Raw genomic sequence first — 17,237 nt, forward strand, 5'->3', positions numbered from 1 at the left:
AGTGATAATACACTGTTATTATATGATCGTGCTAAATTACATTATTTTACTAATAGTGGAATCATCTTTGTGTTAGTATTATTGTGTCATGAGAATAAAAAGCTTTGCAATTAATTACACTTAAAACATATATTACTAGCATAAAAATTCTAGATTAGATTGAAAAATATATACTTGATTAATACCTGAAAACGTCACTCTCGTTATAAATAAATTCAATACTTTCTCCCTTTAAAATTATTCGTAAAAAAAAAAAAAATTATTTTAACATATTTTTTCTGAAACTGTTGATGCTTGACCGTCAACCATTCTCACCAAAAGTAACTGACCAATAGACCTTCTTCATATATACTCTCACAAAAATTCTCCACTACAATCAGAAATAATTTGCCACTAAAATTAAAAGATTTGCCTCCAGATTAAATTCAGTTCTTATTAGTATATAACAAGTGTAAGACAGTATTTTTTTAGACTAGTTCAGTTCTTTTTTGCTCAAGTTTCAAGACAATTTCATCTGTGTATCTGGATTTTTTCATTTCCATTATTAGCTCACCTGGCCCGAAGGGCCAAGTGAGCTTATCCCATGGTGCAGCGTCCGTCGTCCGGCAACTTTTTCCTTTAAAATGCTACTTGTCCTGAATGGCTCAGAGGATTTTGACCAAATTTGGTCAGGAGCATCATTGGCCAAAGGGTTCTCAGTTTTGTATAAACGGAGGGTATAACCCCCCTGGGGGCAGAGGGGCGGGGCCAAATAGGGGGAAAATAGGTAAATCTTTAAAAATCTTCTTCTTCTCAACCAATAGAAGGATTTTGACCAAATTTGTCCTAGAGCATCTTTGGACAAAGGAGACTCAAGTTTGTATAAACGGAGGGTGTGGCCTCTTTGGGGGCAGAGGGGCGGGGCCAAATAGGGGAAGTAGAGGATTTTTTCTCTCCTACTATACAAGTGAAGGGATTTAAACCAAATGCAGTCTGAAGCTTGGTCAGGAGCATCATTGGCCAAAGGGTTCTCAGTTTTGTATAAACGGACGGTATAGCCCCCCCTCGGGGCAGAGGGGCGGGGCTAAATAAGGGGAAAAAAGGTAAATCTTTAAAAATGTTCTTCTTCTCAACCAATTGAAGGATTTTGACCAAATTTGTCCTAGAGCATCTTTGGACAAAGAAGACTCAAGTTTGTATAAACGGAGGGTGTGGCCCCTCTGGGGGCGGAGGGGCGGGGCCCAATAGGGGAAATAGAGGATTTTTTTTCTCCTGCTATACAAGTGAAGGGATTTTAACCAAATGCAGTCTGAAGCATGATTAGGGACAAAAGAATCAATTTTGTATAAACTGAGGTGTGTGGGCCTCCTTCTAAGGGCAGATGGGTGGGGCCCATTAGGGGAAATAGAGGAAAACATCAAATATCCTTCTCCTTTTGTACCGATGAAGGGATTTTGACCAAATTTGGTCTGGAGCATCATTGGCCAAAGGGTTCTCAGTTTTGTATGAACGGAGGGTATGGTCCCCCTGGGGGCAGAGGGACGGGGCCAAATAGGGGAAAATAGGTAAATCAAAAATCTTCTTCTTCTCAACCACTAGAAGGATTTTGACCAAATTTGTCCTAGAGCATCTTTGGACAAAGGAGACTCAAGTTTGTATAAACGGAGGGTGTGGCCTCTTTGGGGGCAGAGGGGCGGGGCCAAATAGGGGAAGTAGAGGATTTTTTCTCTCCTACTATACAAGTGAAGGGATTTAAACCAAATGCAGTCTGAAGCTTGGTCAGGAGCATCATTGGCCAAAGGGTTCTCAGTTTTGTATGAACGGAGGGTATGGTCCCCCTGGGGGCAGAGGGACGGGGCCAAATAGGGGAAAATAGGTAAATCTTTAAAAATCTTCTCCTCAACCAATTGAAGGATTTTGACCAAATTTGTCCTAGAGCATCTTTGGACAAAGGAGACTCAAGTTTGTATAAACGGAGGGTGTGGGCCTTCTGGCGGCATAGGAGCGGGGCCCAATAGGGGAAATAGAGGATTTTTTTTCTCCTACTATACAAGTGAAGGGATTTAAACCAAATGCAGTCTGAAGCATGCTTAGGGAGAAAAGAATCAATTTTGTTTAAACTGAGGTGTGTGGATTCCCCTTCTTTGGGGCAGATTAGTGGGGCCCATTAGGGGAAATAGAGGAAAACATTAAAGATCCTTCTCCTTCTGTACCGTTGAAGGGATTTTAACCTAACCAAACTTGTTTTAGAGAATCTTTGGGCAAAGGGAATTGAATATTTATAAATGGAAGATGCAACTTTGTTACTTGTACTCCTTTGATAAACCTGAATGGTACTCAGCAGGTTTTAAATTGAAAAATAAAATACCAGGTGAGCTATTAAGGCCCCTGGGCCTCTTGTTAGATTTTTGATCTGTTAAAGTCTGTTATTAACTTCATCTAAAGAGCTACAGGATGGAGGGCTTCAATAAATTGTAAATAATAGGGTTATCAGTCAACAATGGCCTGTGGTGACCTGGTTTCCTGAAGGTTATTTTAGTGCAGGAAGGAAACACGAATCACAGAAAGGATTGAGTTAAAGGCAAACACTGTTGTCCAGCCACATGTTTGTTTCGGTCAAAAAAAATAAAAAAATAAGTTAAATATAGAGTAATTTAGTTATAATTTTTATAGAAAACACTATACTGTGAATAGGAAATTATTCATTTTTAATTATTTTTTTAATTTTAATTTTTAAGTTTTGATATAATGAATTATTTGAATGTCCATCCTTTCAGAAATCTGTTGTATAGTGATTGAGTTTTCTTTAAACTTTATAATATTTCATTTCACTACCTTGATAGCCATTTTGATATTTCATTAAAATTTTAGAAATATTTTTTCTATAATTTCACTTATGAAAAGCGCTGTAATTCACTAAGATACAAGTTTATTTTCTGGTTTCTGGATATTACGTTATATACAGGTTTTAATTGGTCAAACCACTGGAACATTGTTTGTTACTTGGATTCTGATGATTTTTCCAGGACAGTGTTTATTACCAACGTTTGACTGGTCAGATCATAGGAATAATGTCTGATTAAATGGCATGTACCAACATTATGTTCAATAAAAACTTTCTGATAACTCAAATCACTGGGACAGTGTTAACATTTGATTTGATTGGTCAGATCCCTGATATAGTGTTTAGTACATGAACTTTGATTGGTCAGATCCCTGATATAGTGTTTAGTACATGAACTTTGATTGGTCAGATCCCTGATATAGTGTTTAGTACATGAACTTCGATTGGTCAGATCCCTTATATAGTGTTTAGTACATGAACTTTGATTGGTCAGATCCCTGATATACAGAAAGTTATTTTGCTTTGATGATTAACCTAAATGATAAACAGAACATCAGACTTGTGTTAATGTGATATGGAATTTTTCAAACAGCACCTTATGACAGGTGTCTGAACCAATCACTGTATAGAAAGTTATTCCAGGCGGTTGATAAATGGCACTTCAGATAGCAATTAGTGTGGGACCCTTTATATAAACTGTGAACACATCCTTCTTAATTTACTCTGTACATAATATATAAATGTTCAGCAGCAGTTTAGTCTACAACGGCATTCTCCTTTCAGGCTGAAGATTTTAAAGAAATTTGTCTATTTCCATGGAAACGTTTCATTGATTGAGTGCTTTGTTTAATTTTACCTATAATTGTCGGGTAATTACTGGTTTAGAGGCGTTAGAATGCTGTGTCGTTTGGGATGGCAGCATCGTAAAATCGGCCTGCTCCTAAGCTGAAAGCCCTTACCCACGAAATTGAGGCAAAGTAACCTGGTTATCTCTCTATAGCATTACGTTCTACACATCCCTCTTGTCATGGCTGCAGTTGGTTTGCCTTGCTTATACCATACAACCTGTACTTTTAATTTCATCATTTTGTAAAAACAGACTTAAAACAATTTTCTTAAGTTTCTTAAAAGCCCATTCGGCTGCGTGTACATTGCAGCAATGGTTGACAAACATGTCGGCGTTAATAACAAAGCGCCGAAACTTATTGATTAACTGGTCCCACCAGGTGGCACTAATGAAGAATTATGGGATAGCCGAGTGCCGTGAATAGACTGGGAGAACGGAGGGGCGAATCATTACAGGAGACGAACCTAAGATGCATTGCCTCGCGAAGTGCAATGTTAGGGCCAAACATGCTGGTTTCTTCACCATGTAAATATTGATTGAGGAAAAAACAGCTAGAATCTTCATCTATACATCAAGGATGTGTTAATTAGCACCACACCAGTCAACAAGCCCATACAGGCTCCACGAAGGAAAAGCAGACCGAAACACCAAAATATTATAATAGAAAGATCAACATAAAGAAGCAATAGACTGAAAGAGAGATTGTATAACAGGAAGTATAGAAAAATAAACTATGATAGAAAGATTGTATAACAGGAAGTCTGGAAAAATAAACTATGATAGAAAGAATGTATAACAGGAAGTCTGGAAAAATAAACTATGATAGAAAGATTGTATAACAGGAAGTCTGGAAAAATAAACTATGATAGAAAGAATGTATAACAGGAAGTCTGGAAAAATAAACTATGATAGAAAGATTGTATAACAGGAAGTCTGGAAAAATAAACTATGATAGAAAGATTGTATAACAGGAAGTCTGGAAAAATAAACTATGATAGAAAGATTGTATAACAGGAAGTCTGGAAAAATAAACTATGATAGAAAGATTGTATAACAGGAAGTCTGGAAAAATAAACTATGATAGAAAGATTGTATAACAGGAAGTCTGGAAAAATAAACTATGATAGAAAGATTGTATAACAGGAAGTCTGGAAAAATAAACTATGATAGAAAGATTGTATAACAGGAAGTCTGGAAAAATAAACTATGATAGAAAGATTGTATAACAGGAAGTCTGGAAAAATAAACTATGATAGAAAGATTGTATAACAGGAAGTCTGGAAAAATAAACTATGATAGAAAGATTGTATAACAGGAAGTCTGGAAAAATAAACTATGATAGAAAGATTGTATAACAGGAAGTCTGGAAAAATAAACTATGATAGAAAGATTGTATAACAGGAAGTCTGGAAAAATAAACTATGATAGAAAGATTGTATAACAGGAAGTCTGGAAAAATAAACTATGATAGAAAGATTGTATAACAGGAAGTCTGGAAAAATAAACTATGATAGAAAGATTGTATAACAGGAAGTCTGGAAAAATAAACTATGATAGAAAGATTGTATAACAGGAAGTCTGGAAAAATAAACTATGATAGAAAGATTGTATAACAGGAAGTCTGGAAAAATAAACTATGATAGAAAGATTGTATAACAGGAAGTCTGGAAAAATAAACTATGATAGAAAGATTGTATAACAGGAAGTCTGGAAAAATAAACTATGATAGAAAGATTGTATAACAGGAAGTCTGGAAAAATAAACTATGATAGAAAGATTGTATAACAGGAAGTCTGGAAAAATAAACTATGATAGAAAGATTGTATAACAGGAAGTCTGGAAAAATAAACTATGATAGAAAGATTGTATAACAGGAAGTCTGGAAAAATAAACTATGATAGAAAGATTGTATAACAGGAAGTCTGGAAAAATAAACTATGATAGAAAGATTGTATAACAGGAAGTCTGGAAAAATAAACTATGATAGAAAGATTGTATAACAGGAAGTCTGGAAAAATAAACTATGATAGAAAGATTGTATAACAGGAAGTCTGGAAAAATAAACTATGATAGAAAGATTGTATAACAGGAAGTCTGGAAAAATAAACTATGATAGAAAGATTGTATAACAGGAAGTCTGGAAAAATAAACTATGATAGAAAGATTGTATAACAGGAAGTCTGGAAAAATAAACTATGATAGAAAGATTGTATAACAGGAAGTCTGGAAAAATAAACTATGATAGAAAGATTGTATAACAGGAAGTCTGGAAAAATAAACTATGATAGAAAGATTGTATAACAGGAAGTCTGGAAAAATAAACTATGATAGAAAGATTGTATAACAGGAAGTCTGGAAAAATAAACTATGATAGAAAGATTGTATAACAGGAAGTCTGGAAAAATAAACTATGATAGAAAGATTGTATAACAGGAAGTCTGGAAAAATAAACTATGATAGAAAGATTGTATAACAGGAAGTCTGGAAAAATAAACTATGATAGAAAGATTGTATAACAGGAAGTCTGGAAAAATAAACTATGATAGAAAGATTGTATAACAGGAAGTCTGGAAAAATAAACTATGATAGAAAGATTGTATAACAGGAAGTCTGGAAAAATAAACTATGATAGAAAGATTGTATAACAGGAAGTCTGGAAAAATAAACTATGATAGAAAGATTGTATAACAGGAAGTCTGGAAAAATAAACTATGATAGAAAGATTGTATAACAGGAAGTCTGGAAAAATAAACTATGATAGAAAGATTGTATAACAGGAAGTCTGGAAAAATAAACTATGATAGAAAGATTGTATAACAGGAAGTCTGGAAAAATAAACTATGATAGAAAGATTGTATAACAGGAAGTCTGGAAAAATAAACTATGATAGAAAGATTGTATAACAGGACGTCTGGAAAAATAAACTTTGATAAAAAGATTGTATAACAGGAAGTCTGGAAAAACAAACAATAATAGAAAGAATGTATAACAGGAAGTCTGGAAAAATAAACTATGATAGAAAGATTGTATAACAGGAAGTCTGGAAAAAGAAACTATGATAGAAACTTCAGCACACAATTATGATAGAAATATGTTTTATTACCATTTTGTTTCTCCATCGAAGTGTCAGCCTTCCTGGGCATGATATAAGCGTGGTGGTATTAAACTAGACTTATCTCCCTTGGCAAGTCATGGTAGTGGGAGTATCATTAGAGTTGTCCCCCTTGGCGTGTTTTTTTAATTGGGTGCATATTGAGAGTTTTTTCTCATGGCGTGTCGTTGAAGTATTGGAAGTTCTCTCCATTTTTTCAAGTTTATTTTCCAACATCCTTTAAGAAACGATGATCTCCCAACTCTAAAAAATCTAACATTTGGTATGCATGTTTACTTTATATGAGAGTGAACGCTTGACTGAGCAGACTATCTGGATCCTAGGTAATGAAGGATATGGATTAACTTCGATCCTGATAACTAGTATAACTGGATGATTAGTATTTACGTATTGTGTGCAAAATTATTTGTCTTTTCATCAGCACTATAATGATAATAATAATTTGAGGTTCTTATATACCGCTTTATCACAATCTAGTTTGTAGGTCGTCTCAAAGCGGTTCACAAATTATTATCCGTGGTTATAGGGCCTTTACAACCAGCCAACATCTTTCTCAACTCCCTTGGGAGCATTAGCCAATTCCGCACTCACAGCTAGCATTCTACATTTCTAGCACTGCCCAACCACGTACTCATTTACAGCTGAGTAGATTGGAACAAGCGGAGTAAAGTACCTTGCTCAAAGATATAACACAGTGCCGTGCAGTGACTCGAACTCGCAACCCTTCGGTCACGAGCCCAGCGTCCTACCACTTGACTACCGTGCCTCCTGACTACTCTTGTTTAATCTTTGTTCAACAGACTGCTGTCTCTCTATCGTTTTATCGGCAGATTAGCTACACTGATTTGTGCCTGGAAGGTGAGAGTTTTAGCCTGTATAAAGGCTGTTTAGGTTACTGTAAAATTGCGTAGTTTATGGAGGCTGTAGTTACCCCTTCTCCTTATGGTATTTCTGGAGACATTGTAGCCAGCTGAGGGTGGGCAAATTTTTAAAAAAAATACTCTGAATATATAATGGACAAGGTTCTTAATGACTTTTACTGACTAACTCAGACTTTTATTGGAGTGTGTTGAATATCGCGTAAATGTTCTATAGATAAACTATATATCATGGACTGTAACCAGACACATTTAGTACAACACTAAAGGTTTCTGGTTTAACTCTAGTTATAGAATTCAGTTATATTTCGGTCGTTTTAAGGCATGGATATTGCTCTGATATACAGGAAATGACAACTTTTATGTTTCAGTCAGATGAAAGCAGTACATACATAATAATACGTATCATCACGATGATAACTCTTCCCGGGCCATTGACTCCCATACTTGATGATGTTCCCTGATAACTGTTTCGGTTAATTCCCTGGAGCTTTTTTTACATCAAATCATTCACACAGGAAATCACACCAACAAACAAAATGTATCAATTGAGCGGAAGCCAAATTAAACTAGATGATTGTTGTCATTGATATAAACTAGAGGTATAAACTAGATGGCTGTTGGCCTATAAACACTTATTTTTGCATGTTATTGGACAGAGAAAAATCAAGAAAACATTTGAGGAATATTCTTAGTGAGACATTGAATAACGTGTCATGTGATGCATTACATTTCTGACAACACTACAAGAGGATCCTGACCTCTGACCTCATACATGCAGGTTCAGAGTGGAATATGACATCAAGGTAATATGATCCTGTGACATATAACCTACCTTCTTACCTACTTATTTCATTGTGAAAATTACATGTTTGTTTGTATACTTGCAGGAAATTGTGGACACTGATGGAAAACCGAAAGTCAAATCATTCCGCATCCCGACCTTTGGACAGAGCTCCGTATATCATGAGGTAGGTGTCTTAGATTTCAATAATTATCTCCCTTATAATTGTAGCCCTTGAAAAAATATCTCCCTGAGATCTGGCTCTGTAACTAATTTATCTCTCTTTGTCCTAATGCCACTAAAATAATTATCTCCCTTATATTTGTAGCCCCTGTAAAAATATCTCGATGAGATGAGATGAGAAAGAAATATTTGTAGTACAGTATAATATTTAATGAGAATAGTTTGCTATGACTGCTTAGATATCTAGGTGAGCGATACAGGCCCTCTGGGCATCTTGTTGCTTAACATCACCAGGTGAAAGTTCAAGGTCATTTGATGAAAGATCAATGGCGTGATGGTATATATATCTCCTAATGGTAAACATTACGTAATAACATGAGAAAAGGATAAAAAGATATTGTTGGTATAAACGCTATTTCGTCTAGGTGTAATTAAGGGTGATATCAGTTTAAAATTGAATGTAACATTATGAAATAGTATTGTAGGAATTGAGCCTAAATGATGAAGATTGAAGGTGAAGGTCTTGGGGCCAAATTCTACATTCCTTTTGAGGAAAACATTTTATCATAACAAAATAAGTATTATAAATACAGGTCTCGGGATAATATAGGCAAATGAATCCTTCTGTTGTGTTTCTTTCAAGTGACCTCCGATGATGGGTGCCAAGATCCCTCTAGGATCTCTTGCCCTTTGGGATCTCTTGCTCTCTGGGATCTCTTGCCCTCTAGAATCTTTTTCCATCTGGGATCTCTTGCCCTCTAGAATCTTTTTCCATCTGGGACCTCTTGCCCTCTGGTTTCTCTTGCCTTCTATAATATTTTTCCCTCTGGGATCTCTTGCCCTCTAGAATATTTTTCCGTCTGGTTTCTCTTGCCCTCTAGAATATTTTTCCCTCTGGGATCTGTTGCCTCTGGGATCTCTTGCCCTCTGGGATCTCTTTCCCTCTGGGATCTCTTTCCCTCTGGAATCTCTTGCCCTCTGGGACCTCTTGCCCTCTGGGATCTCTTGCCCTCTGGGATATCAATCTCACATCAGACTCTTGCCCTCTCGGATCTCTTGCCCTCTAGAATATTTTTCCCTCTGGGATCTCTTGCCCTCTAGAATATTTTTCCGTCTGGTTTCTCTTGCCCTCTAGAATATTTTTCCCTCTGGGATCTGTTGCCTCTGGGATCTCTTGCCCTCTGGGATCTCTTTCCCTCTGGGATCTCTTTCCCTCTGGAATCTCTTGCCCTCTGGGACCTCTTGCCCTCTGGGATCTCTTGCCCTCTGGGATATCTTTCCCTTTGGGATCTCTTGCCCTCTGGGATCTCTTGCCCTCTAGAATATTTTTCCCTCTGGGATCTCTTGCCCTCTAGAATATTTTTCCGTCTGGTTTCTCTTGCCCTCTAGAATATTTTTCCCTCTGGGATCTGTTGCCTCTGGGATCTCTTGCCCTCTGGGATCTCTTTCCCTCTGGGATCTCTTTCCCTCTGGAATCTCTTGCCCTCTGGGACCTCTTGCCCTCTGGGATCTCTTGCCCTCTGGGATATCTTTCCCTTTGGGATCTCTTGCCCTCTGGGATCTCTTGCCCTCTGGGATCTCTTGGTGTTATCAATGATAAAAGACTGACAGATATAGCACTGTTATATAATGTTATCAAAACACTGATTATTTATAAACCTGGACTGGTGAGACAATTAAGTCTGATTTTAAAAGTCAAGTATTTTTGAGTAATCATTACATTCCCATGAGCTGAGTAATGGGTTTCCTGTGTGTGGTAATTAAACTCTAGATTAGAAATACAGCAAACTGGTCGTATTTGCCCACACACATCACATCTGAAGTTCTAAAGAGAATGTTACGTATAGACAATTGTCCTCCAGTGTTTACAGTGTTTTTCACTTACTTTTGTACAAAGTGCTTCCATACAGTTCATATATTCCACATATTTCCCATATTTTTTACGGTGCAGTAAAACCTTGATGTAATATCCCGGCCTGTTTGCCAACTGCCTTTCCGCCATTTTAAAGTCCCTGTTACCTTTTTTTTGAACAGTTCCTTTATAATTGTCTGTGAAGTTACTGCCAAACCACTTTATAATCTTAACTTAAGAAGATGGATGACAGAGTAGGATAGCATCCTTAAGAAAACCTTTGTCACATGCTTAACTTAGCCTGCCAGGAAATTATAATTCCATAACAGAGTCCATCCACAGCTGCTAGCTGTTATAGGACTGGCAATATTTATAGTTATATTCAAATTATTGTAGGCAATGTCTTATAGAACCTTCCCCTACCTTGATAGTGTGACAGAGAAATCTCCTACCCAAGGGGTGATTATTTGGCCGAGGGTTAGAAAACCAAACAATCACTCCGAGGGTTGGGGATTTCTCTGTTACACAGTCAATGTAGGGGATGATTATTTTTCTCCCATCCATCAGTCACAACTCCACCGACTGTAGTCTGCCATGTTTGTAAACAAAAACACATTTGGGGTATGAATATCGTGATTCGTCATTCACTTTTGATGACGTCACAATTACCTGTGACACATTTTAATGACGTGACAATTGAACACGTGCTAATCGGCACGAGGCTATCTCCCCCTAGGGGGCGACAAACTGATCTTTCCCAACTTAAACGGGAGACACACCTATGAAGGTGGGGAGAAATCAAAAATCATCTGCGAAATATTGACGTAATGGGATCTCTAACCTTCAGTGTTTCCATGTGATGTGTCCGTCTTGCCTTGATTCGTACCTGTCTGCACGAGAGAAGACAATTCTGTACAGAAGTGAGAACATCACGTGACCATCCAACTCATCTAGTCACATTCCTCTACACAGGGTATTTAAATCAAAAGTTGATTAACATATTGAACGCCCCCAAGCTTAGCCACTGTCTCCAGTCTGTCAAAATAGTTGTAGCCCGTCAGGCCAGCGTGACTGGTTTGATTTCTCAAACATTTATACACAAATCTCAATGAAGACATCAATGAGAAACGGAGTTTTTTCTATTTAATCCTTTCACAAAAAAACAACAACAACATTATACTAGATTTTCAAATCAGAGAGCAGAATAGTAAGAATAGTTTTGAATGTTTATGAATTAACTTCTCCTGCATAGGTAACGAAACAGACAACCTTTTCTGACTCATTCTGATAATTTATTTGCTAATTAATTATCATGATTGGCCCAATAAAGCATTGGAAACGAGGTACTCGCTTTAGCAGTACATTCTCACACGATTTTATTGGCTGTTTTGTGACAGATGGACCAAGGCACATTCCGACAATGACAGCGTCGTGTGTTGTTGACTTCCTGAACCTCATTACATTATGTTGTGATCTGCGACACGATATCTGTAATCTCCTTAAGTACCAGTCAACATGTGTACCCCCTCCCCCTGCCTCTCCCCCCCCACCCCAGTTTCAATCAACGGTCAGATCCATATATACGTATATAGAAACTGATTCATCCCAAAACCACAAAGCATTATTGAAGTGTTTTTTTGTGAAATTGAACTAATTCAGAATTGATCGAGTCCATGCAGATTGAAGTTGACCCCCCCCCCCCCCCCCCCCCCCCCCCCCCCNTCTCTGGGATATGGTTATCCACAAAATATACCGCTTAACAAATGTTTGTTTGTCCTCTGTTGAAGTACAATTAAACAAAATATTCAGCCAATCAACACAATTCTGAAGTTAATTGTGTTGAGTGAAAGCAGCTGTCTCATTTGTCTATTTAAACTACCTGTATGTGCTATAAGATGTGTCCAGATGTCTGTAGTCCTTTAAACTTATAATCTAAAATATCGACAGTTCTGTTCTTTAAAGATCACATTGTTTTTTCCTACATAGAGTTACCTCCCCTTAACTTCCGTGTCTGTATAACTGTAGCACAGTATGGCCAGGACATGTCCGTGTTTGTATAACTATAGCACAGTTTGGCCAGGACACGTCCGTGTTTGTATAACTATAGCACAGTTTGGACAGGACACTTCTGTGTCTGTATAACTGTAGCACAGTTTGGCCAGGACACGTCCGTGTCTGTATAACTATAGCACAGTTTGGTCAGGACACGTCCGTGTTTGTATAACTGTAGCACAGTTTGGCCAGGACATGTCCGTGTTTGTATAACTATAGCACAGTTTGGCCAGGACATGTCCGTGTTTGTATAACTATAGCACAGTTTGGCCAGGACACGTCCGTGTCTGTATAACTATAGCACAGTTTGGCCAGGACATGTCCGTGTCTGTATAACTGTAGCACAGTTTGGCCAGGACACGTCCGTGTCTGTATAACTGTAGCACAGTTTGGCCAGGACACGTCCGTGTCTGTATAACTGTAGCACAGTTTGGCCAGGACACGTCCGTGTCTGTATAACTGTAGCACAGTTTGGCCAGGACACGTCCGTGTCTGTATAACTGTAGCACAGTTTGGCCAGGACACGTCCGTGTCTGTATAACTGTAGCACAGTTTGGCCAGGACACGTCCGTGTCTGTATAACTGTAGCACAGTTTGGCCAGGACACGTCCGTGTCTGTATAACTGTAGCACAGTTTGGCCAGGACACGTCCGTGTCTGTATAACTGTAGCACAGTTTGGCCAGGACACGTCCGTGTCTGTATAACTGTAGCACAGTTTGGCCAGGACACGTCCGTGTTTGTATAACTGTAGCACAGTTTGGACAGGACACTTCTGTGTCTGTATAACTATAGCACAGTTTGTCCAGGACACGTCCGTGTCTGTATAACTATAGCACAGTTTGGCCAGGACACGTCCGTGTCTGTATAACTGTAGCACAGTTTGGCCAGGACACGTCCGTGTCTGTATAACTGTAGCACAGTTTGGCCAGGACACGTCCGTGTCTGTATAACTGTAGCACAGTTTGGCCAGGACACGTCCGTGTCTGTATAACTGTAGCACAGTTTGGCCAGGACACGTCCGTGTCTGTATAACTGTAGCACAGTTTGGCCAGGACACGTCCGTGTCTGTATAACTGTAGCACAGTTTGGCCAGGACACGTCCGTGTCTGTATAACTGTAGCACAGTTTGGCCAGGACACGTCCGTGTCTGTATAACTGTAGCACAGTTTGGCCAGGACACGTCCGTGTCTGTATAACTGTAGCACAGTTTGGCCAGGACACGTCCGTGTTTGTATAACTGTAGCACAGTTTGGCCAGGACACGTCCGTGTCTGTATAACTATAGCACAGTTTGGCCAGGACACGTCCGTGTCTGTATAACTATAGCACAGTTTGGCCAGGACATGTCCGTGTCTGTATAACTGTAGCACAGTTTGGCCAGGACACGTCCGTGTCTGTATAACTGTAGCACAGTTTGGCCAGGACACGTCCGTGTCTGTATAACTGTAGCACAGTTTGGCCAGGACACGTCCGTGTTTGTATAACTGTAGCACAGTTTGGCCAGGACACGTCCGTGTCTGTATAACTGTAGCACAGTTTGGCCAGGACACGTCCGTGTCTGTATAACTGTAGCACAGTTTGGCCAGGACACGTCCGTGTCTGTATAACTGTAGCACAGTTTGGCCAGGACACGTCCGTGTCTGTATAACTGTAGCACAGTTTGGCCAGGACACGTCCGTGTCTGTATAACTGTAGCACAGTTTGGCCAGGACACGTCCGTGTCTGTATAACTGTAGCACAGTTTGGCCAGGACACGTCCGTGTCTGTATAACTGTAGCACAGTTTGGCCAGGACACGTCCGTGTCTGTATAACTGTAGCACAGTTTGGCCAGGACACGTCCGTGTCTGTATAACTGTAGCACAGTTTGGCCAGGACACGTCCGTGTCTGTATAACTGTAGCACAGTTTGGCCAGGACACGTCCGTGTCTGTATAACTGTAGCACAGTTTGGCCAGGACACGTCCGTGTCTGTATAACTGTAGCACAGTTTGGCCAGGACACGTCCGTGTCTGTATAACTGTAGCACAGTTTGGCCAGGACACGTCCGTGTCTGTATAACTGTAGCACAGTTTGGCCAGGACACGTCCGTGTCTGTATAACTGTAGCACAGTTTGGCCAGGACACGTCCGTGTCTGTATAACTGTAGCACAGTTTGGCCAGGACACGTCCGTGTCTGTATAACTGTAGCACAGTTTGGCCAGGACACGTCCGTGTCTGTATAACTGTAGCACAGTTTGGCCAGGACACGTCCGTGTCTGTATAACTGTAGCACAGTTTGGCCAGGACACGTCCGTGTCTGTATAACTGTAGCACAGTTTGGCCAGGACACGTCCGTGTCTGTATAACTGTAGCACAGTTTGGCCAGGACACGTCCGTGTCTGTATAACTGTAGCACAGTTTGGCCAGGACACGTCCGTGTCTGTATAACTGTAGCACAGTTTGGCCAGGACACGTCCGTGTCTGTATAACTGTAGCACAGTTTGGCCAGGACACGTCCGTGTCTGTATAACTGTAGCACAGTTTGGCCAGGACACGTCCGTGTCTGTATAACTGTAGCACAGTTTGGCCAGGACACGTCCGTGTCTGTATAACTGTAGCACAGTTTGGCCAGGACACGTCCGTGTCTGTATAACTGTAGCACAGTTTGGCCAGGACACGTCCGTGTCTGTATAACTGTAGCACAGTTTGGCCAGGACACGTCCGTGTCTGTATAACTGTAGCACAGTTTGGCCAGGACACGTCCGTGTCTGTATAACTGTAGCACAGTTTGGCCAGGACACGTCCGTGTCTGTATAACTGTAGCACAGTTTGGCCAGGACACGTCCGTGTCTGTATAACTGTAGCACAGTTTGGCCAGGACACGTCCGTGTCTGTATAACTGTAGCACAGTTTGGCCAGGACACGTCCGTGTCTGTATAACTGTAGCACAGTTTGGCCAGGACACGTCCGTGTCTGTATAACTGTAGCACAGTTTGGCCAGGACACGTCCGTGTCTGTATAACTGTAGCACAGTTTGGCCAGGACACGTCCGTGTTTGTATAACTATAGCACAGTTTGGCCAGGACACGTCCGTGTCTGTATAACTATAGCACAGTTTGGCCAGGACATGTCCGTGTCTGTATAACTGTAGCACAGTTTGGCCAGGACACGTCCGTGTCTGTATAACTGTAGCACAGTTTGGCCAGGACACGTCCGTGTTTGTATAACTGTAGCACAGTTTGGACAGGACACTTCTGTGTCTGTATAACTATAGCACAGTTTGTCCAGGACACGTCCGTGTCTGTATAACTATAGCACAGTTTGGCCAGGACACGTCCGTGTCTGTATAACTGTAGCACAGTTTGGCCAGGACACGTCCGTGTCTGTATAACTGTAGCACAGTTTGGCCAGGACACGTCCGTGTCTGTATAACTGTAGCACAGTTTGGCCAGGACACGTCCGTGTCTGTATAACTGTAGCACAGTTTGGCCAGGACACGTCCGTGTCTGTATAACTGTAGCACAGTTTGGCCAGGACACGTCCGTGTCTGTATAACTGTAGCACAGTTTGGCCAGGACACGTCCGTGTCTGTATAACTGTAGCACAGTTTGGCCAGGACACGTCCGTGTCTGTATAACTGTAGCACAGTTTGGCCAGGACACGTCCGTGTCTGTATAACTGTAGCACAGTTTGGCCAGGACACGTCCGTGTTTGTATAACTGTAGCACAGTTTGGCCAGGACACGTCCGTGTCTGTATAACTATAGCACAGTTTGGCCAGGACACGTCCGTGTCTGTATAACTATAGCACAGTTTGGCCAGGACATGTCCGTGTCTGTATAACTGTAGCACAGTTTGGCCAGGACACGTCCGTGTCTGTATAACTGTAGCACAGTTTGGCCAGGACACGTCCGTGTCTGTATAACTGTAGCACAGTTTGGCCAGGACACGTCCGTGTCTGTATAACTGTAGCACAGTTTGGCCAGGACACGTCCGTGTCTGTATAACTGTAGCACAGTTTGGCCAGGACACGTCCGTGTCTGTATAACTGTAGCACAGTTTGGCCAGGACACGTCCGTGTCTGTATAACTGTAGCACAGTTTGGCCAGGACACGTCCGTGTCTGTATAACTGTAGCACAGTTTGGCCAGGACACGTCCGTGTCTGTATAACTGTAGCACAGTTTGGCCAGGACACGTCCGTGTCTGTATAACTGTAGCACAGTTTGGCCAGGACACGTCCGTGTCTGTATAACTGTAGCACAGTTTGGCCAGGACACGTCCGTGTCTGTATAACTATAGCACAGTTTGGCCAGGACATGTCCGTGTCTGTATAACTGTAGCACAGTTTGGCCAGGACACGTCCGTGTCTGTATACCAGTAACTGTAGCACAGTTTGGCCAGGACATGCTTACCATTTTATGATAATAAATAACCTTGACCAATTTTATTGGTCATAGGGTTCAAATATATTGGCTCAGTGAACATTTAGTTACTTTCTTGCCTATAAAATGTTTTTGTTTTTTTTCAAAAATCATGATATTGTTTATATCTTTGTGCAGCCTGTCAGCTTGGGAAGCCTGGCCCTCACGGAAAGTGTGTTGTCACGGTATAATCAGATTGAGGCTAAAATCTGGCAGACTGGCCCCTTTCCACAGTACGAGGCAATTAACAGTCAGAACAGGTAACTCATACTTACTTAGAGAAGGTTTGTGTGTGTGGGGGGAGG

At 40.3% G+C, this 17,237-nt stretch overlaps 1 protein-coding gene across 1 annotated transcript in view; it reads left to right on the forward strand.

Annotated features, from left to right (window-relative positions):
* LOC110442222 (hyccin-like) overlaps positions 1-17,237 on the forward strand; it is a 112,622-nt gene that overhangs the window by 79,022 nt on the left and 16,363 nt on the right. Inside the window, exons 6-7 of the mRNA XM_021485714.1 lie at positions 8,552-8,632; positions 17,071-17,192. Of these exons, the coding sequence (XP_021341389.1) occupies positions 8,552-8,632; positions 17,071-17,192 (203 nt within the window). The remainder of the gene's footprint in view (positions 1-8,551; positions 8,633-17,070; positions 17,193-17,237) is intronic.

The sequence above is a fragment of the Mizuhopecten yessoensis genome, unplaced genomic scaffold (assembly GCF_002113885.1).
Source record: "Mizuhopecten yessoensis strain PY_sf001 unplaced genomic scaffold, ASM211388v2 scaffold716231, whole genome shotgun sequence".
Taxonomy (NCBI): domain Eukaryota; kingdom Metazoa; phylum Mollusca; class Bivalvia; order Pectinida; family Pectinidae; genus Mizuhopecten; species Mizuhopecten yessoensis.